The sequence below is a fragment of the Barbus barbus genome (assembly GCF_936440315.1).
Source record: "Barbus barbus genome assembly, chromosome: 11".
NCBI lineage: Eukaryota > Metazoa > Chordata > Actinopteri > Cypriniformes > Cyprinidae > Barbus > Barbus barbus.
Genome location: NC_136739.1, coordinates 4,558,982 through 4,581,871, shown reverse-complemented (window position 1 = coordinate 4,581,871; position 22,890 = coordinate 4,558,982). Strand labels below are relative to the sequence as shown.

The window sequence follows — 22,890 nt, the reverse complement described above, 5'->3', positions numbered from 1 at the left end:
GTAGACAGATCATTTGCTCCCCTGAGAGAAAACATTTGTAATATTTTCATGAAATCATGTTCTTCTTGCCTTCCATTCTGAAGGGTTTGTACGGATTTGTGAGTAAGGTCCTGGTGGGCCCGGCTTTCCAATCTCCCCCTGTGGTGTAGATATAAAATTAATACAGGATAACAGTGCAGATTATAGATTGTGATATTAGTCTTATATAAGACATTAAAAATTTGTCTCACCAATACTCCTTTCATTCCTTTTATTTTTTTACTGCTTTCACCCTGTACAGAGACAACACATTAACATCAAATGGAAGATGTTTATTTACCAAAGTGATGTAAAGAGGACATATTGGAACATATGCGGTCATAAACACAAATGTATATCTTAAAAATAAAATCAAGCAATACTTACCTTTTGTCCTTTAATACCTTTAATGCCACTAGGACCCTAAAGAAAGATAATAAGTAGGAAGTTGATTTAAAATTCAACACAAAATTAACTTTTTTATTGAAATTGTGTAGATATTCTGGAAAACAATACTCTTTTTGCGTGATATTACTGAACTTTACCATATTATATAAATATAAGACAAAACCCCATTTCTTGCCCTTGTATCCTCAATTTTAGGGGCATATGACTGCATTCTATAGGCTGCATCACACAGTTGTCGTCCTGCATCATGTTTATCAGTAACTGTATGTAATGTAAGATGATGTACAGGTCTGGGCTGGGGCAGGGTGTGTTAAATGCAAACACATTATTTTTTTCCATAAATAATTGCACCAAATTGACAAGTTGCATGGACAGCCCTAATTATAAATATAGCTGCAAGCAGCAATGACGGGGCCAAGCACATCAGCGGCAAAATGAGGAGCTAAACATAGTATAGAGCATCAGGCCAACTGCAGCAATGAGTAATTGAAGCCATTTTAAGATTATTGTCGTCCAAACGGCTGAAAAATAATTTAAAACTACTAGTAATATGATTGAATGACTTTTCACCTTTGACGAACAGGTGGCATCGTTATCAAATCGATGTGGTGTGTTCTGTGTGAGTTGACAATGGCACACACAAAGTTTGGTGTCAATATGCCAAAGCACTGCAGAGATACAGCCTCAAGTGTCATTTTGGCATCATGCCTCAAATTCGTTGTTGTGGTGTGTGAAAACTGGTTTGTCTATCAACACAAAATCCATAACTTTTTGTCAGCATGGTAAGAAGATGATATGATTTGATTTTGGTGAAAATCGGACCAACGGTCTAGGAGGAGTTAGAAAAAGTAGGGTTTTAAAGAAAATCAAAAGATCAAAATCAATGAAGTTTGGCTGACTACGGCAACGTTGGTATCACTGTTCTCAGCATGACCCAAGGGATCTATTAATACCAGTCTCATTACAATAGGCAAAATTCACAGAAAGCTATAAGCATTTATTTGACATTTCATTATAAATTTTGACCACAAGGCGGCACTGTTTCAAAACATTTTGAGTACTTTCAGGTCATGGTCTGCATGGTACATATAAAGTTTCGTAATGGTACACCAATGCAATCGTAAAATATAGCATTTTATATCATAAAACTCCATTATAGTCAATGGAAATTTCATGTTTTGTTCAATTATAGCGCCACCAAGAGGCACAATCCCACCAAATTTGTGTCCTTAGAGTGTGCCCATACAAATGCGTGTCAAATTTGGTGAAAATATCTCATTTTGTTTTGGAGTTTAAGGCATATTTGTGTGTAAGTAGATAAAAAATGACTGACTGTTGATTTTGTTTGCATTTTTGTGCCACTTACTATCAAAATTTTGGCAATTGGGCTTTCAAACTTCCTATGGTGGTTTCGTGTCGATCAGAGTTAACGGTTTCTAAGATATTGGCAAATGTTTTTTAAGCGCTACAATGCAACGTAGCACAAACCATAAGCCAAAATCTGGCAAGTTTGATATCGTTGGACTCAGCAAGGATTCAGGAGTCTAAAAAATAAGTCAACCCCACTCAAAGTTATAAGCATGTGAAAATTTTATTTTACCACTAGGTGGTACAGCGCCGAAACACTGCAGGTAGCCTCAGGTCATGCTTGTTATAACACACACCAAGTTTCGTCTCAATCCGTCAAATCCTTGTGGAGATATAAGCTCAGATCCATTTTTGCGTGCTTTTTGGTGAACTCGTTAGTGTAGTATTCGAGAACGCTTGGACGAATCGACTTGAATTCCAAAACTTTTTGCCAGCATGGTCTGTAGATGATCTGAGCCAATTTTGGTGAGAATCGGATGAATCGTCTAGGACGAGTTCGACAAAGTAGGTTTTACGAACAATTGAAGATAGCGAAAAAACTAAACCTTACGATTTTTGAATTTTGCACTTGATTCGATTCGGCTTGAGCCAAGGATTCAGAGGAATTTTCATTTTGTGGCTTGCGGTTCAAAAGTTATTAGCATAAAAAAATCTACATTTTGGACAAGTGGTGGCGCTAGAGAGTTTGAGTTAGAGACTCCAAATTTGCTGTGGTTACTATTGACAGTATCATCTATCAGTGTGCCAAATTTTACAACTTTCCCGCAATCGGTTCTATGGGCTGCCATTGACTTCTGGCAGAAGAAACGGAAGAAGAAGAATAAGAAGAAGAAGAACGCTAACGATTACAATATCTATTTTTAGATATTGATAAAAAAATATAAAAAATTCTCTTTTATTATACCAGTAATTTTATTGTGGGTGTCACTAACTCACCAAAGGACCTTGTAATCCTGGCATTCCTTTGTACCCTGGGTTACCAGTTGGTCCCTGTAAGGGTGAAATGAAACGTTTTAGAAAACACCTTTCCCCTTCACCTTTTCATCCCTGATGATTCAGTTTCTGTTCTGTCACAGGACAAATGTTACTCTGCACCACAAAACCAGTCTTAAGTCGATGGGGTATATTTGTAGCAATAGCCAAAAATACATTTTATGGGTCAAAATTTTTCTTTTAGGCCAAAAATCATTAGGATATTAAGTAAAGCTCATGTACCATGAAGATATTTTGTAAATGTCCTACTGTAAATATATCAAAACTTAATTTTTGATTAGTAATATGCATTGCTAAGAACATCATTTGGACAACTTTAAAGGTGATTTTCTCAATATTTAGATTTTTTTGCACCCTCAGATTCCAGATTTTCAAATAGTTGTATCTCAGCCAAATATTGTCCGATTCTAACAAACCATACATCAATGGAAAGCTTATTTATTCATGATGTATAAATCTCAATTTTGAAAAATTGACACTTAAGACTGGTTTTGTGGTCCAGGGTCACAAATGATAAAAAACAAACTTACACATAATCCAGAAAAACCTAGTGGTCCTGGATCTCCCTGCAATATATCAGAGAATTATGATGCATTTTTTTTTCAACTAAATCAAATGCATTTACTCAATTTATAGTAAATGCAAACATAATAAAGGCTTAAGGTAAACTAAAATTGGTTTCTGGTCTCGTATCCTCTGGTGAAACGTTTAGTTCCTCTTACCCTGAATCTTTCCATAAAGACCCACAGATCCAAAGGGTCACCCCTCTCTCCCTTCATTCCTGGCCGGCCCTAGAGAATATTATATTTAGACATAGGCAAGTACACAGAGACAAAGTTATTGAAAGAGATAAAATAAAAGCATTTGGGGTTAGATGAACTATGCATAAATTAACACTCGTACTGATATTCCAGGTCCACCATTGAGTCCTGGAAGGCCTGGTGTTCCTGATTCTCCCCGGGTTCCGTTACAACCGTTAGCTCCTAGTTTTCCACGAGACCCAGACGGCCCAGGATGGCCCTGATGAGAGATCAGAAGCAAAGACTTGACCAACATATTCTGTTTTACCTCCAGTGAGCCATACTGGATAAAAAAATTCAAAACTAAGGAAAGGTATTTATGGTGTTTGAACTATATTAATGGATGGAAGGCCATGATTAGTTTTAATAAATGTAGCTATTTATTAAACATTGGTGTCTTTTATCATATTTCTCTTGTTGCCATTTTGTAAAACTCTGCTTTATTTATGCCTAATGACAGTGCTTAACATAATACTGTGGATATATATTAACAAAATGGCACTTACCGGAACACCATCTGCTCCATTAAACCCTGGAACACCCTCTATTCCCTAAAGAAAGCCACAAACACAATAGCATTTCATCTCATTCCATGTAAAGTTTTACTCTTTTACCCACTATCAGAACTACTCCTGAGACTGTTTTAAAGAGAATTATATAGTACAATGAGGCTAAAAATGGCTAAACCTAGAAAAGTTATGTACAGTAGTATCACTAAGACATTGTGTGTATTATTTCTGCTACTAAAATTTTCAAACATTTGCAGCTAGACCTTACGCGAATGTAATCAAATACAGTTAATTATATAATCTAATCAAAATGATGAATATAAGGTAAAAATGACCCATTTTTAGACTAAAATTTTATTCTCATAACACTTTTACATTTCTGTGAAATGCATGGTTATGAATAATTATGTCTGAAATATATATTTTATAATTATCACATTATTTACATTGTTTAGCCATATAAAACTTCCCATGCTTTTCTTTCAAACTTATCGGCGGCCATTTATTTTGTGTGTGGATATATTCAAACATTCATTATTCATTCATTTTATCAAGGTGAATAAGCAGAAGGTAGCAGTTGCTTCAGGACGATCTGAAATTTCAATGCAACTGCCATTAGGAAGCGAAAGGCTTGTCAATCATACATGAATGCTGGAGATAATGAAAAGGCAGCATAAATTCCATATAAACCTATTGTTTTAAGATCTTACATAACAGCAGAAGAGGATAGCAGGACAGAGAGACTCACCACACTTCCTTTTGGACCCATAATGCCTCCTCTTCCATGGTCTCCTTTCTCTCCTTTAGGACCCTGGAGACCAGGGTCCCCCGGTTGGCCGTTAGCGCCTGTGGGCCCCTGGGGACCAAGGGGTCCAGGAAATCCCTGTAGTTCACATACAGAAATTTAAAAATTAGTTTAAATGACATACAGATTTGAATAAGATAAAAGTTGGTGCATTTACAGTCATCAGTCATGAGGAACATAAAATATACAAGTTATAATACACATGTGTTAAATTCTGGACCTGGAGGACAACTGTCCTGCAGAGTTTAGCTCCAAAACACTTGCCTGGAAGTTTCTAGTAATCCTTAAGATTGATTGATTAGCTGGTTCAGATGTGTTTAATTAAGGTTGAAGCTAAACTCTGCAGGACGGCGGGTCTCCGGGAAATGAATTTGACACCCCTTTAATATGTCCATGATTAATGCTGTACTGATATAATAAACCTATTAGATTATAAAATATTATACTATAAAAAATAAAAAGTTAATAATATCAATGCACCTACCAAAAACATCTATTATGTCAAACATTGACTAGTTTATGACAGTTTTTCTTCAATATATATTGTACAAAGTATGCATTTGTTGTACACATGCAACGCCTAGCATAACCTACTACATTTGATGCATAATGGATCTGATTACATCTACTTTTAATAGTATGCAGTTTACAATGTACACTGCACACTTCTGCATAGACACTGAACTAATAGGCCCGGTTTCACAAACGAGGCTTAGCTTAAGCCAGGACTAGGCCTTAGTTAAATTAAGATATTTAACTTTTACAAAAATACCTTACAAGAAAACATTAAGGTGTGCATCTTGACACAGAACAATGACACTGACATATTTTAAGATATCCTCCTGAGACCCCCCCCAAAAAAAAGCTTTGTGAATTTAGTATTTTTTCATGTCATTACATTGTTTAGAGCATTAGAAAATAATGGAAAATTAAAATTTTTGAAACATTATATTTGATTCATGTTTTATTCTATGTCCTCTATAGAAGACACTAGGACTAAGCTTTTCTAAAAAATAAAATGGCATGAATAAACATCAAAAAGGCAAAAACAATAGGATTTTTTTTTAAATCACCAATACATTTTTAGGTTTCAGGATTTTTTTTCTTCTAAACTTTGTTTAAGGATGATTCTCAACTATGTTATAAAATATATAATAAAATGATTTGATATACCATTTTGTTTTATACAATATGTGTGTAGAAATTTCCATAAACTGGTTTTCCCATTAAACACAGTGTATCTATACTGAATCTAATTAGCATATTAATGGATTGCTCTTGGGACAGCATGTTGAAAAAAGGATTGTCATTATGGGAGTAATAATTGGCCAGATTTTCATAATAATATCTAATATTTCATAACAAAATAAATATATAATTTATTTTCCTATTCAATTGTTATGTCTCCCAAAATGCATAATAAACATACTTTTAGCCCTGGTGTCCTCTACAGTGGACATGTATGAAATTATGTCCTGTTTTATAACAGGAAGTCATATTTGAATTTGAAAACCCATAACATTTTCCAGAGATGTTGCTTTATGACAAACAATTTGAAAATTATTCAGATTTAAATGACAATTACAAAATATAATCATATTTACATTTTTCACTAAATTAAATTTAGCCATCTTTAAAGACCTAGGAGAGGGAGCGGTCATGGTGAAACTTCCAAACATTTAGTATCTCTATAAAGCCCTGAATGTGCTCTGTACAGGACATCCAGACTTACAACTGTGACATGTAAAGTTTCAGAGAAATTCACTGAAATAGAATGTCCACTTCAGAGGCAAAAACTCCATAGCCATAGTCAAATTCAGTTCCTGGAGGGCCGCAGCCATGATTAGCTGAATCAGGTGTGTTTAATTAGGGTTGGAGCTAAACTCTGCAAGGCTGTGGCCCTCCAGGAATTGAGTTTGACACCCCTGGTGTATAGTATATTCAACATAATCCAGCCATTTTTTTTTTTTCATTTTATAACATGACCACTAGATGGCAAACTCTGCTAACAATTTTTTAAAGCTCTATAGCGCCACCCAGTGCTCTCATTACCACATTGCACATATATTTTAAGTGTATTACAAGTTTTTTTTAGGTTTAATTATTTGCTGTTTCTTGACTTGATCTGAACTCATTGATGAGCCAAAACATGCATCATTCAAACATCTGCCTGATGTACACAAATCTTCTAGCTATATACAAAAAAGCCATTTGTACATGTTGTTGGCTACTTTAAAAGAACTGTGATATTAGATGTGTGTTATGGATTCTGCCCTCTTGTGGAACTGTTTGCTTCATAACCAAAAGCAATGCATGCTGATCAAATTAAATTTCCCAGTGCAGTTTCTAATGGAAAAGAACAAGGAAACAGGCTTGTGTTTATGTTTATGTCTAGAGATTTGCATGGGTGAGAACTTAAATCCAGTGAACAAACCAAGCTCTACTATGATGGGACAGATTGATAAACAGACGCCCTGCTGTCTAGTGCACACTTAACCCCCCTGCCCCTAATCCACAGAAAGCCAACTGATCTGAGATCCTGTTAAGAGTGAAGGAGAAGAACATGAAGGATGAACTCCATCTACTCAAAGAAATGGATGCCATTCCCACAGAGTACATCTTTGTCAACAAAGCATAAAACAACATCCCAGATTAAGAGAGGCATCTGGGTAGTGTGCTGGTTATTTGAAAATACTTGATAACACTAATTGAGCTTTGCATGCTAAGTATGGAGGTCTAAGATGTGGTGGAATATGGAATAATGTTTATGAAACGTATGCATATTTATTAACAGAACCTAACGGTGGTACTTCAGACATTATTGGTCAGTCAGTGTTTTTAGAAGAAATGTTACTTATATACAAAATTATTGAATGTATTTAACAACATCAACTTACAATAGTCTCTATGCCAGTGTCTTTTTAGATTGCAGTGTCTGTTGCACTAATTTATATGTGGGTTTTTAGGCTCAAGAATATTAATCATGTTACTGCATTTGCCCAAAATAATTAGCAGAAAGTTTTTACCTGATGCTCTGTCAAGCACATACAGTTCAAACTGGATTGTACTGTAAAAATTAAGACATCCAACTTTTTTGAGTGTACTTTAGGTTCAATATGTTCATAAGTTTAATAAACTTAAAAACTAATGATGTTTCAAGTTGAGTATACTTGCTCTTCGAAATTAAGCTTTATTGTGTATTCTTGATATAAAAATCTGTTTGAGATTGTTTGGAAGTGTTGTTCAAGCATATACCAATATCATTTATCACTTATCTGTTGTAATATTGGATTTTATGGTAAAACCTTATTTTAAGGTGTCATAATACAGAGTAATTACCTAATTAAGTACTTAGTAGTAGCCGTTGTACTTAGATGAAACAAAATGTACTTACCATGTAACTAAGTTATTGATTAGCCTGTAATTACAGTTTGTAATTATATAGACTCGGCCTGTTACATATGTGTAGCAGTAGCTGCCTATTACATCTATATAATTACAAACTGTAAGTACAGGCTGTTCAATAACATGGGTAAGTACACTTTATTGCAAGTAAGTACAACGGCTACTACTAAGCACTTAACTAGGTAATTACTCTGTATTATGGACACCTTAAAATAAAGTGTTACCGATTTTATTTCTTGTATGCAACTGTGAGATTAGAACACAAATTAGTATATTTCTTGACAAATTTCCACTAATTCTATGTTTTGCATTGTGCATAAATGGCAGTGAATCTATCCATCACAGTGGCATAGAATGGATAAAGATGCTGGGATGGGCTAGAAGGATGAAACTTACCCTCGCACCCTTTTCAGGAAAACACTGACACCCTCCGCTGCAGTCTCTCCCCCCACATGGTCCACCGCTCTTCTTCACTCCCTGAGAAAAATAGAAAAGACAATGGTAAGATGGCACATGTTTACATTGTTGGGTTATGTGCTTATTCAGTGCCAACAGATGTTATGCCATGCGAAATGACAAAGTGCATTTGATCTATAGCATATTTAGCATTGTAAATAACAGACAAAAATGCTGAAAGTTGTGATGTAGGGCTAGAGGCTCTCACAGTGCTGTCGGTTTTTCTAATGTGGCAGCTTGATGTGAATCCCCATCATGTTCCAGACTCTCATGACTCATGGTCAAACCATGTCACTCAACAAACCATACTTCGTGTTTTTTATTATTTTTTTTTATGCAGGACTGTTAGAGGAAAAGATCATTTTCAAAAATAATCATGATAATTTTTTTAAGGTTTCATAAGTTCTTACGAAAACCAATTGAACTACTTACAATCACATACAAAGACCATCAACCACTTACAGTATATTCCATTATTTTTTTTTGATGGAAAATAAGTGGTTGATGGTTTGTTTAATTAAAACTAACCAATTTCCCTTGTGTTATATGTAAATCACATCATAGCTTTTATTATGCCCTCATCCTTTATTTTTGATACTTACTGTATGTATAGGTTATATTGCTTAACCGTAATACCAGACCCTGTCAATATTTAAATATATTTACAATGTTTTTTACTAAAATCTAAAAAGAGTGAAACATTAGTGTCACTGAAGAACATGCAAGAGATGCAATACGAGATGTATGTGATATGTCAAATATGTACAGTACTGTGCAAACGTTTTAAGCAAATATTATAAAAAAAAAACATTTTACGTTATTTCTATTTTTTTGCTGTAGTGTGTCAGTATGAAATATCAGTTTACATTTCCAAACATTCCTTCTGCTACTAATTGTAATAATCTAGTGAGATTTTTATATGCACAAGGAGTCTGACAATATCCAGAGCTCCACACAGAGATCTGATCTCACCATAATCGAGTCTATACACACACACACACACACATGATAAAATCTAATAAGAAATTAAATAATAATTTGAGATCTACAGCCCATAACTGAAACACATTTAAAATCTTTAAATATGCACTTTAAAGCTGGACTATATAGCTAGAATTTAGTGCCATCTAAAGCATTTCACTGTAAAGAAAAGTTTACTTCTAACTTGTGACGTGCATTAACTGCAGGAACTCATCTTAGGGGGTCTGTAAATGAACATTACTACAGGTAATGAATACATGACTTATTTTTCTTTTTGTGAGGGGGGACCTTATTTATCAGAGGGTCTCATTCTATGACGGCAGCACATCTGCTCACACCTACACACTGATCCCACAGACTGCTGAAACAGCCCTGTGTGTCCATGAAACATTTAAGGCCAAGACAAAACTATCTGCTTTTTTCCTTGCTGTGCGACAAAGTGATTCAGAGACATTTTGCCTTGTTCGTGTGATATGAGTTTCTTGGCAAGCAACACACAAAGGCCACATTGAGCCTCCTGTCTCAAATCACAAAGAATTATTTTAAATGAGACCTCAATGAGACAGATTCATGGTCCTTTCCCAACATGCCTGAGACAAAGATCACCTGATTAGCATTTTATCCGCTCCCAACACAAGCCGTGGAAAAGGTCTTGAGTATTTTTGCAAAGAAGTTTGAGGTTTTCCAAAATCAAACCACTAGGGGACAAAGGGTAATGAGTAACAACTCTGAATTATAACAGAGAAAGCTTGCTCACAGTAGCTCAGGTTTTCCTCTATTGGAGAACAAAAGAAGATATTTTGAAGAATGTTTGATTAACCTCCTGGGGTCGAAGCCCGCACCGGTCTGGTCTGTCTCGTATTTTCTTGATGACACTGAAAATAACTGAAAATACTCTACACATAAGAATAAGGTATTGTTTTAAACTGCAAAGGGTCTACATTTATTTGTGTATAGTCATAATAACATCAAAACAATGTGATTTTGTAAAATAAAGAAAATATACAGGGTGTGTTCTCTGCTGTCTCGGTCTCTTCACAGACACGTAAATGAAACAACCTGAATCTCAGCAAATACTCGCCTCAAAGACATGAGAAATATATGTATAAAAAGCTTGAAATGTTTAATGTTTAATGACGTAAATCACATCCAAAACAAATATTCTGTTAAAGAAATACATATGAAACTAATGCAATGTCCAGTTTTTCCCGTCTAAACTCATTATCTCTAATGCGTTCACGCACACGAGCAGATCGCGCTTTTTAGATTCTAAATATCCACGTGAGACGCGAGGACATGTAAATGCCCACATCACCTCCATAAACATATGTGAAGAGCTCATCCCGGCTTTTTTTTCTGGAAGAAGACGCGCTGAGAGAAATAACCCAGAATTTACCTCGGAAGAAGAACACAACGCGATGTGTCGTGCAGACTGATACAGTGGAGGATATCACTCTGATGAGTAGCCAAAGATTACGTGCATCTGTTATTATTGTCACAATATTATCACTATTCTTTTTCATGTTAGTTTTACTGTTTTGCAAGTTGTCTGAGCAAATAATAGTTTAATTAGACTAATGTTGGGCGATATGCTCTATTTTCATAACGTCCTATCGTCAGAATTTAATTTTGTGATTTTAATGCTTTAAATTGTAATGCTAAAAATAGATTTTAACGTTCTGTTATATGTTTTGCTAACTATAAAAGGTACAGCTGTCATAAAACCAGAGACAAAGGCTGCATGGCTATTGTGAGAGAGTCAGTGGTAGTATCATTGCATTCGAGAGCTCAGCTTAGCCTGACAGTTAGCTCTGGACCAGGTTAGTTTTCCAGCAAGTTCCCACAGTGACTCAATTCAAGATTCAAGATTTTTATTTGTCACATACAAAATTATACAGGGTATAACCAGCAGTGAAATGTAGGTCAGGTCCGCTCCAAGGACAGTGCAATTATAAAGTAGAAAAAAAATTATAAAGAAAAGTAGAAAAAATAAGAGAATAAAATTAAATAAAATAAAAGATAAAAAATATAAATATAGATATAAATGTGCAGGTCAGTATGTTGTTGACTTAAATAGTAATAAGAGGAATGTGCAAAAAGTTGACTGAGGTTGAGCTAACCGAAATAAGCCTGGCCTATCTGGTAAACTTGTTTTATGAAACGGGCCACGGTGTTAGAAATCAGAAGTTACAGAGAACACATAAGATAGATATAGAACACATAAGTTAATTTATGATTTGCTGTCTTTCTGAACCAAAAAACTAAATGCGATCATATTTTTTCATTGCATCACACAGCATTGAATCGAATCGAAATCGGATCGCACTGCCTCGCAATCTACCTGAGGGAAGACATCTTTTACTTCTAGTGTATTCTTAAATATGGATTTCATTATTGAAGCACAAATCCAGGCACCAAAAGCAGCCCACACCAAGTTCTCTTTAATTAAAAATATGCATTTTGATTTATTCATCGGCTACATGACTGCAATAACATTTTGGTTCAAAATTTTGCCATTGTTAAAAAATGTTAAATTGTTAAAATGATGACTGATAGCCTGTGCATGGCTATACTGGTGTGATCCGTTTCAGGCTTTCCATATCATAACATTTTAGAAATTAATTCATCCTAACATTTCAGAAATTGCATTCTCAACGAGAACACCGCGGAGATAGACTGCATTTGCTGCACGGGTCAGAAATGAGTCGAACACAGTTCTTATGGTTTCGCGGGAGGGGCAGTGCTCGGTGGCTCCTTTGCGTCACTGATCCCCTGCCCAATAAATCCTGCTCATGAATATGGTGAAAAACTGTTTTAACGGTATAACTCCACCATCTAGTATTATGTAGTTCAGTCTTTGTAACATGTTTCAACAATGCATTTCTAACATTTATGTGTTTACAATTCTCAAAGTTGACTTTACACAGACTTTAACAAAACTAGAAGTAAATAAATTTTAATCGACCGGTTTTTACCATCCCATTCCCACTTTGGGAAAGATTAATCAGCCCAAAATATTATGTATAATTTTAGACAATTATTGAAATAGTTTTATCTGTGTCCTGTACATTCTGGTTATGACCGTTGAAATTCATACCCTTTTTTTATAGATGGCGTACCATAAAAAATGGAGACGGCAAAATGCAGAATTGCTTGCAATGGCGCTTTCTAGTAGTGACTCGGAGGATCATTCTTTTGTTTCTGCCCCGGGCTGGTGTTTGTGCAACCATCAATTCTGAGAACAATCTGAGAGAAGATTGTGCAGGAAGTACTGCTGACAGTAATCTTGAGAATCTTGATCTGGATGACCAGCAGTACAACAGTGAAAGTGAAAGTGAAGACACTGAAACAGGCTCTTCCTCAGATTAAATCAGTGACTTAAGGAGTGATTTGGCGAAATGGGCGGTTCGGGACAAAACAACACGGACATCTGTAGATGAGCTCCTTTCTGTGTTAAGGAAACACGGACATTGGCTGCCTAAGGATGCCAGAACACTTTTGGGGACGCCTCGCCATGTAGATGCACAGGATTTGTGTGGTGGTCAATATCTGTATTTCGGTCTTGAGTCTGGGCTTCTGAAAATATGTTCACAGTACCCAGAGAAAATCATGTCGAGAGAAAATCATGTCCTTCTTAATTTTAACATTGATGGTTTGCCATTGTTCAAATAATCTAATGTCCAGATTTGGCCAATTCTGTGTAGTGTGAAGAGGTTTCAGCCATTTGTTGTAGCCGTGTTTTGTGGAAATGGAAAACCCAATTCGGTGAGGGATTTCATGTCGGAATTTCTTGAAGAGCTCACAGGCTTCAGCATGATGGAATTTCATTCAAAGGTGAAACCTTAAATGTCAAGGCCAACGCTTTCATCTGTGATGCTCCAGCGAGAGCTTTTTTAAAGTGCATAAAGGGGCACAATGCGTACAATAGTTGCGAGCAATGCACTATTGAAGGAAATTACGTGAACCACAGGTTGGTCTTCAATTACCAACCACAAAAGAAGATTTTGTCGAGAACAGAAGAAGAATTCAGTAGTTTGTCCTACCCTTTCCACCAAAATGGACTCTCACCCCTTGTAGATGCAGGCTTGTCATGCATACAATCTTTTGTCTTTGACTACATGCATCTGGTCTGTCTAGGGGTGGTAAGACGCTTACTCGTCTTCTTGAAACAGGGTCCCAGAGAGTGCAAAATTTCGCAGAGGCAAATTCGTGAGATTTGTGAGAGTAAGCTCCCAAGGGAATTTACCAGACAGCCACGTCCTCTTGCTTCTCTGGAAAGATGGAAAGCAATCAAATTCCGGCAATTCTTACTCTATACTGGACCTGTTGTTCTTCGTGATATGTTGCCTGACAGCTTCTACCACCACTTTCTAACACTGACTGTTGCCATGTCCATACTGTTGGACGCTGATGATGACACGAGGAAGGCATATACAGCCTATGCTGAAGAGCTGCTGATGCACTTTTATAAATCATCTACTAAACTCTACAGCCCTGTCTTTCCGTCGTACAATGTGCTTTCTCTTATCCAATTGGCAGAAGACGTTAGACATTTTGGGACGTCTTTAAACGAGATCTGTGCTTTTCCATTCGAAAACCATCTGCACAAACTAAAGAAGAAATGCAACAAATCCAATTTTACAGCTTTCCAAGAGAATCACTGAGATGGATAATGCCAAAGTTCATACTATACCAGCACCCCACCGGGCATCTGTGTCTACAAAAATGAAGGACTGCTGTTTTATGGTTGAAGATGGCTTTGCCTTTGTCAAGGAAAAGAGATCTGATAAAATGTGTGTGTGTGACTTGTTCCACTTTGACAGTTTAGAGAGTTTATTTGACAGTCCATGTGATTCCAAGCTCATAAACATAGCCCGTCTAAGGGATGAAAGAAGACCGGGGAAAAGAAAGCTCATTGAGCAGAAGGAACTGAATAAGAAAGTGGTCTGTCTTCCCTATGGGAATGGATTTGTTCTTATACCGATGCTTCATGGCAGTGAAAGACACTAAGAGCTGTCTGGGGACTCCAAATCTGTCTTAAAGACATGGTAATTTTTTTTCCACACAAATTTTCTGCTTTAAGGGTTGCATCTATATTGGTGTGAAGGGGTCCCCAACCACCAGATCATGACCCAATACCAGGCTGCAACCATGAAAAAGGTTTAGGCTATGTGTGATGCCATTGGATTATTCGTGCGGTTCACCTTTAAGAGCCAAAGTCAAGATTTACATGGGGCATATTTTTAGAAAACATCAGTTTTGCACTTTCACGTTCATTCATTAATAACATGAGTATGAAAAAAACATTGCTTGAAAGTTGCTTAGTGGAGGAGCAGATATTTACAATAGAGATGTAATTTGACAGTGTTATGTAATTTATGTAAAATAAGTTATAGTTTTAATCGCAATCGCCTGCCCCTGTGTCCCACCAGCCTATTGGCCCTTTTCCACTTCGTGGTACAACTCTGCTCGGCACGGCTCGGTTTGCGTTTCCACTGTACCACTTTAGAGTGGCTTGCAGCCACATTGACCCTGTTTATACCTGATTTTTAGATCGAATCTTAAAGTCCCCCTGTAGTGAAAATCAAGTGTTTTGTTGTTTATTTGTCTGTGGTGTTTTAAATATGCTTGTGCCAAATCTATAAACATGTGCCAAATCTATTAATCAACACCACTGCAAATATCTCCTTAAAACTGTTTCCCAAAGGCAGTCCCAGAAACGTGTTTTGAAACAGCCCTTTCTTTGCTAAGTCACAATTCAATAACCAATCCCGTCAAGGGATAGATTCCTATCATTAGCATGCAAAATACCCCAATGTTTACCAACACAAAACCAAAAATAAAATGGAGCAAAAAAAACAGTAAAGCCGTGTTTTAACATGAATTTAGAATCATTGACTTGAATAATACGTTCTTTTGTCTTTAGGCCGTTGTATTTCTCAAAGATCCTGTTCTAATTAATCATGCAGTTATCCCAGATTGTTTTTATGTTTCTGTGTTGTACAGTAGAAGACCAGAACAATGTGGGCCAGAGCTGTTTGGAGGGAAGGTAATGCTGAAATGGAGGAAGTTATACCATCCTGTTGGGTGAAGAATGGTTTTGTGTTATGGCCTGATCAAGGAGAAAAAAAAAGTCATCAAAACTTTAAAACAACCTGAAGATGGATGGATGACATTTCCTCTAATAAAAGTTAAATTTCAGTCAGGTATGTAATCTTGTGTGTGTCAATGCCTGGTGCATGTGCAATGGCAGAGGCTAAAAGAACTATGAGCATCACGCATGATGGAATTGATTTTGATGAAAGTGTATATATACAGTTGCAATCAAAAATATAGCTGCAAACAGCAATTATAAGCGCCAAGGACCAAATGCAGCATTCTACCAATTAAAATGAGCAATTAAAAACATTTAGCATTTAATCAGGAAAGTTGAAAAATCTTAATTTTTTTTTTTAAATTCTTTAAAAAATAATATTATGTTATTTAATTGCTTATCACTCTCCGTGCTGCAACCAAATTGATGTAGTGTGGTCAATGTGAGGTGACGATGACTACTGCAAAGTTTGTTGTCAATATGATAAAGCATTGCCGGCAGAGTTATAGCCTCAGATGTGTCCCACACATAGACTCTATTAGCTTTACTTTACTTACTTTATCAGTCATTCTGACACATGAGCGCGACAGCAAGCAACTTTGAGACTCTTTGGCGGCTTTTTTTCCCGTAATGGCTACATACCTTGGCTATCGTTCAGTTGGAAGATGTCGCCCGTACTGCCATGCGAGCGCGAGTATCGCCTCTCTTGGCAGAGAAACAGCACTTTCTGTTCACTTTCGACTGCAGACTTGTCAGTAAATTATTTGGAAAATAGCGTTTCCAAGCACCTATCGTTTACTGACTGTTTGGACTTTTAAATATGAACATAATTCGTCTGTTAATATTAAAGCCCGGCCAATATGTTTTTTGGGGGGCCGATACCGATACTAGGGACTAAAACAGTACCAGTCAAAAGTTTGGACACACGTCCCATTCATGGGGCTGTATATAGAATACAGAATATACATAAACAGAATATATAGACATTTTTAGCAATGAGAATTTAAATGTGGTGATCAAGCACTTACAATGATGTGACAAAAATATGCAATGGAGATAGGGTATTAATTTTACGATAAATGTTATTATCCAAAATGAGCCTGACATCAGTGCATATAATGTAGAGCATGCAATTTAAAATATTTGTTCTTTATGCAGTTATCCCTGGATTCATGTAATCATGCAGGATAAATACTTTAAAATATGTTAAGACAATGTTTAAAGTGTTTATTACCAAATAGTATAATGTTCTAGTGAAAAATTTTTAATTCCTCATACACCGAATCTGTGACCCTAAAACAGTCATGCGCACCAAACCGTATCCCCCAATATAAAATTTTCATTAAAAGTTACGTTCTGCAAATTGCACAGCTGTGATCAGAATACATCTGGTTTTCTTTTTCTTTTTTAATACCTTTGCATAATGATGGCTTTCAGATAACAGAAAGGATTGTGACAACTATGATTTTACAACCACTGCTGAATTGAGTTGCCCAGAGGAAGAGAAGACTTCTGAGAAGAGGCAGGCAAAAAAAAAAGAGCTATCCTGACTATGAAATGGGTAGGTAGTTTACTATTAGCCTTTATTGTGCTATCATGTTGAAGTAGCTAGGCAGCATTATCATTTTATCAAAACTTTGGGGCCATTCACATATCACGTCCCTTGTGCACTCAAGTTCGTTATTTCAAATGTAGATGCGCTCATTTTTTCCAGGCACATCTGCACCTCATCAAGATAAAAACATTTTAACTTTTCAGAATGCTGCAAGTGCACCGTGCCTCATGTGACAAGAACCAATCAATCAGCTTTATCCTTTCCCGTAACAACACTGAAATCTCAGCCAAATAAAATAAATTTAGTAGCAGAGCTACTGAAAGCAATTTTCAGTGCTGGAAATCCATTTGTCCTTTAAACTTCAGAGTCTTCATGGAGAGCGCAGGTCTTGGTTGCTTGGCTATGGCGGATGCCACAGGAGTGCAAGCGCTTTGAAAAAAAGGAGAAAGCATTTTTAGGTGCGACATGTGAACATCCCCTTAAAGTGGAAGTGAAGCAGTGAGTTAAGTTTGCATTATTTAGCAGGGCTTAAAGTTCTCCGGCACCGTGCTTGATCTCCGACGTGCAGCGTTAAAAATTAATCCTACATTTTAAAAAACGTGGTGATATCATTTTCGAGTAATGTTAACTCTTCCTCTGCATACATTGTTAATTTGAATTGCATGATTATTATTGCAGGTGATTTTCCTGATGGTGAGGTAAATGAATGTGAAGCAGTGGCTGTTGCTAACCCCCAAGCTTATCAGCAAACAAGTATGTAACACGTTTCTTTTTTAAAGGAGTAGTTCACTTCTAGAACAAAAATTTACAGATAATGTACTCCAAGATGTTCATATCTGTCTGTCTTCAGTCGTAAAGAAATTTGTTTTTTGAAGAAAACATTTTTAGGAGTTATCTCCATATAATGGACTTCTATGGTGCCCACGAGTTAGAATGCAGTTTCAAAGGGCTCTAAATGATCCCAGCCATTGGAAAAGTGTCTTATCTAGCAAAAAGTTAAAACGGTGGTGCAGGACTATTTTGAAGTTGGAGCAGCAGGGCTCTACAGTGCAACCATTTCAGTCGCATTTGCGACTGAAAACTACTGCTTGCGACTATAAAAAAACATTTAGGAGCACCAGTGCGACTGACCCGATCAGCATATTTGTGTTTGCGCTGAGGGAGCTTTATAGGTTTCTAATGTACTTACGTGTTTTTGCAGCGTTGAGTAATGTATCACAGACTCATCCTCATTATAACAAAAAAAAAAAAAAAGTGTAGACGGAGTGTAAATAAGAGATTCATTGTGTAGTGAAAGGAGCTTCGTTGATTATAATGGAGTTTTGTGACATCACGATGAACTAAGGAGAGTGACAGCTTTTAATGATTATTAAGGGAGTTTGCAAATGTGATATTGATTTAATACAACAGTTCAGTTTAATAACAGTTCATTAACAAGAAGTTAATATTAAGTGACTTATATTGTCTGACTACAACACTGTTGCCTTATTTAGCTCTATTTCATCAACGAAAATATTTTCAAACAAAGACTCGTTAAACGAATCTAGTGAGTCAATGATTCAATAAAGACAGTCACGTACTTCATTCCTGAATGAATCAGCCGTTCGAACAAATCAATTAAATGATTGATTCAGTGATCAAATCAGTGACATACCACCACCTACTGGCAGTTTAGTTTAATTTTTAAAGTATCTTTTCTGTTATTTAAATCATTTAATATTTCCACATTCAAAATTGTATATTTAAAACATTAACCTGAACATGAATTTATGAATTTAATTGCACTTATACAACCTCTGAGCCTCATTAAACATCTGAAAATACACCTACAAGCCACTTGTGTGTTCTTCTGTGCCACCTCTGTAGTACAAATTTATTCCTTAAATACTGATTTAATTTGATTGGTATCTTAGTCTACTTCTTATTGTACATGTTTTTATTCTGTTGTTTTAATTAGAAAAGTTTAATAATATATTTTTTTGGAATTTGACATAAAAGATGACATACTTTTAATAAAGTTAGAAAAATGCCATTACAAAAGTAAAAACTAAATTCCCTGTAGATCACTTTAAGGAGTCAAATATCACCTCCTAATGGGAAGGTTAATTTTTGATCAGAATTTTTGATTATTGATTTGAAGGTGCTCCTAAATTTTTGACCGTGCTCCTAAATTTTTTAAGTTAGGAGCAGAAGCGCTCCTAAAAAGAAAAGTAAGCGTAGAGCCCTGAGCAGTGAGTTTTTCGACATACCCTAACTGTCATGAACCAGAACTTCCAGTGGAGGATGTTTTTTTTTTCTCTAACTAAACAACTAATACAATTTTAGCCGACCAAGCATTATCAAGTTCAAGTTCAAGTTCAAGTTGAGCTTTATTGTCATTCCGCTACATGTGGGGACATGCAGTGGAACGAAATGTCGTGTCTCGCAGGACCACGGTGCTACATAAATACAGACATACAACAATGAAGTAAGAAAAAAACACTATAAACCTATACACTACTAACAGATTTAACTATAAGTATACTATATATATAAGTATTTACCCTATACAAACTAAAAGAATAAAGGATAAAAAATACAGCTATACGAATGCTTCACATAAATATTATCCTATACAAACTAAAAAATAGAAGACAAAAAATACAAACTGTACATGTGCAAAGAGAGACATTTGAGTCAGCAGCTGGTTGGGGAACAGTGCAGGATGATTTGTAGTGCAAGAGCATGTAAACATAACATACATATATTGCTGAGTTTTTTGTGAGATTGTGCACACGCAGCAGTGTGTGTAAGTGTCCATAGTGCACCTAGTGTAAAGTGTGAGTGTCCATAGTGCACATAGTGTAAAGTGTAAGTGTCCATAGTGCACATAGTGTAAAGTGTGAGTGTCCATAGTGTAAAGTGTCCATAGTGCACATAGAGGAGAGTGTCCATAGTGTAAAGAAAAATAAGAATAAAATAAATAAAAAAATATATAAAAGTTCCATACAGTTTTTCTTTGGTGTGGTAAGGTTTGGGGTGGGGGGTGGTCCATGTTCAGGAGGTAGGGGTTTGCATGAGGTTTCAGAGGGGGGCGGGGTGGTTTGAGTTCAGGGCTCTCACAGCCTGGGGGAAAAAGCTGTTGAGCAGTCTGGCGGAGCGGGCTCTGATGCTCCGGTACCGTCTTCCTGATGGTAGGAGCTGGAAGAGACTGTGGGAGGGATGGGTGGAGTCCTTCACGATGCTGTTGGTTTTGCTGGAGCATCGTGTAAGGAAGATGTCCAGGATGGAGGGGAGAGGGGCACCGATGATCTTTGCAGCTGTGTTCACTGTCCGCTGGAGGGTCTTGCGGTCAGCAGCACTGTAGTTCCCGTACCAGACAGTGATGCAGCTGGTCAGCACACTCTCAATGGTGCCTCTGTAGAATGTGGTGAGGATAGGTGGAGGGAGACTTGCTCTTTTCAGCCGGCGGAGAAAGTGTAGGCGCTGTTGTGCCTTTTTGGAGAGTGACATGGTGTTGGTGGTCCAGGTGAGATCCTCTGTGATGTGCACCCCCAGGAATTTAGTGCTGCTGACTCTCTCCACAGTCGAGCTGTCGATGGTCAGTGGGGGGTGGTCAACGGAGTTTCTCCTGAAGTCCATCACAACCTCCTTTGTCTTCTCCACATTGAGGGACAGGTTGTTTGTGCCACACCATCCAGCCAGCTGTGCCACTTCCTCTCTGTAGTGCGTTTCATCGTTGTTGCTGATGAGACCTACCACTGTTGTGTCATCAGCAAACTTGATGATGTGGTTGGAGCTGAACTTGGCAGTGCAGTCGTGGGTCAGCAGTGTGAAGAGCAGCGGGCTGAGCACACAGCCTTGTGGGGCACCTGTGCTCAGTGTTGTAGTGCTCGAGGTGTTGTTGCCGACACGGACTGACTGAGGTCTTCCAGTTAGAAAGTCCAGGATCCAGTTACAGAGGGAATTGTTAAGGCCCAGCAGGTTTAGCTTATTTATGAGCTGTTGTGGGATTATTGTGTTGAATGCCGAGCTGAAGTCAATGAACAGCATTCTAACATAGGAGTCTTTATTTTCTAGGTGGGTAAGAGCCAGGTGGAGGGTGGAGGAAATTGCATCGTCCGTAGAGCGGTTTGGACGGTATGCAAACTGGAGCGGGTCAAGTGTGTTGGGGAGGCTGGTTTTGATGTTATGCATGACTAGCTTCTCAAAGCACTTCATCATGATTGGAGTCAGTGCTATGGGACGGTAGTCATTGAGACAGGACACAGGTGATTTCTTTGGTACCGGTATGATTGTTGTGGATTTGAAACACGTGGGGACGACTGCCTGACTCAGCGAGGTGTTGAAGATATCTGTTAGGACATCTGTCAGCTGTGCAGCACAGTCTCTCAGAACACGGCCAGGTATGTTGTCAGGACCCGCAGCCTTGCGTGGGTTAATCCTAGATAGGGTCTTCCTTACGTCGGCTGGGGACAGACAGAGCGCCCGGTCGTTGGGAGGTGTGGGCAGTTTTTGTGCAGGTGTGTCATTCTGCATTTCAAACCGTGAATAAAAGTGGTTGAGTGCATCGGGGAGGGATGTGTCCTCATCACAGGCCTGTGGCGGGGGCTTGTAGTCAGTGATGGTCTGAATGGCTTGCCACAGGCTCCGTGTGTCTCTGCTGTCTGTGAAGTGGTTGTTGATTTTTTGGGCATATGACCGTTTTGCTTTTTTGATGCCACAGGACAGATTGGCTCTTGCTGTTTTGAGGGCTGCTTTATCTCCTGATCTGAATGCTTCATCTCTGGTCTTTAGCAGCCCACGAACCTCTGCTGTCATCCATGGCTTCTGGTTTGCACGTGTGGTGATGGTTTTGGTGACTGTCACATCATCAGTGCACTTTTTGATGTAAGCAGTCACAGTTTCAGTGTACTCATTCAGGTCTGTTGAATGAGTACAGACCTGCTCATTCAGGTCTGTACTCATTCATTATCTTTAACGTTTAGTCAACTGTTAAGGGGCAGCCTTAGAATTCTCAATTACAGTCCTAAACTTAAGGAATCTTGGCCAAGGCATTATTTTTCCTCCATTATTAATAAGTTTTAATAATGGCTGTTTTCTTTTTCCCCGCGGATGATCTTCCTCCTCTTCCCCCGTGCCCAAAAAGGTTCAGAAGAATGTGAATTCTGTTTGGGGTACGTTAAACAATTTTCTTGCAGAGCTTAAATTAAATTCTTGTATTAATGTTTATTGTTAAATTTGCCTGCTTTATTTGCCAACTTTTTAGCTTATAGTCGAAATGTATTGTGCTTTGTTGTTGTTGGGTTTTTTTTGCACCCCATTCTAAGAGACTTGAGTATATGTTTTTTATATATAATCGCCCAGCCCTAGTTTGTAGTATTTGTTCATAATTGTCATCTCTTCTTATTTATAAGCAAAATGGGCATACTGATGCCATCAATCCAAGCCAAAGAAGTCCTTCTAGACCATTCGCATACAGCCTTAAGAATCCCTCTGAATTCCTTTCACACGATAGA

The 22,890-nt window shown here is 37.4% G+C and overlaps 1 protein-coding gene across 1 annotated transcript in view; it reads right to left on the bottom strand.

Annotated features, from left to right (window-relative positions):
* Positions 1 to 22,890, bottom strand: part of LOC306877095 (uncharacterized protein) — a 72,024-nt gene that overhangs the window by 26,044 nt on the left and 23,090 nt on the right. The window contains exons 4-13 of the mRNA XM_079428633.1: positions 8,703 to 8,783; positions 4,845 to 4,979; positions 4,094 to 4,138; positions 3,691 to 3,807; positions 3,510 to 3,578; positions 3,318 to 3,353; positions 2,731 to 2,784; positions 406 to 441; positions 231 to 272; positions 70 to 138 (exon numbers count right to left, since the gene is read on the bottom strand). Coding sequence (XP_079284759.1) covers positions 70 to 138; positions 231 to 272; positions 406 to 441; positions 2,731 to 2,784; positions 3,318 to 3,353; positions 3,510 to 3,578; positions 3,691 to 3,807; positions 4,094 to 4,138; positions 4,845 to 4,979; positions 8,703 to 8,783 — 684 coding nt within the window. The remainder of the gene's footprint in view (positions 1 to 69; positions 139 to 230; positions 273 to 405; positions 442 to 2,730; positions 2,785 to 3,317; positions 3,354 to 3,509; positions 3,579 to 3,690; positions 3,808 to 4,093; positions 4,139 to 4,844; positions 4,980 to 8,702; positions 8,784 to 22,890) is intronic.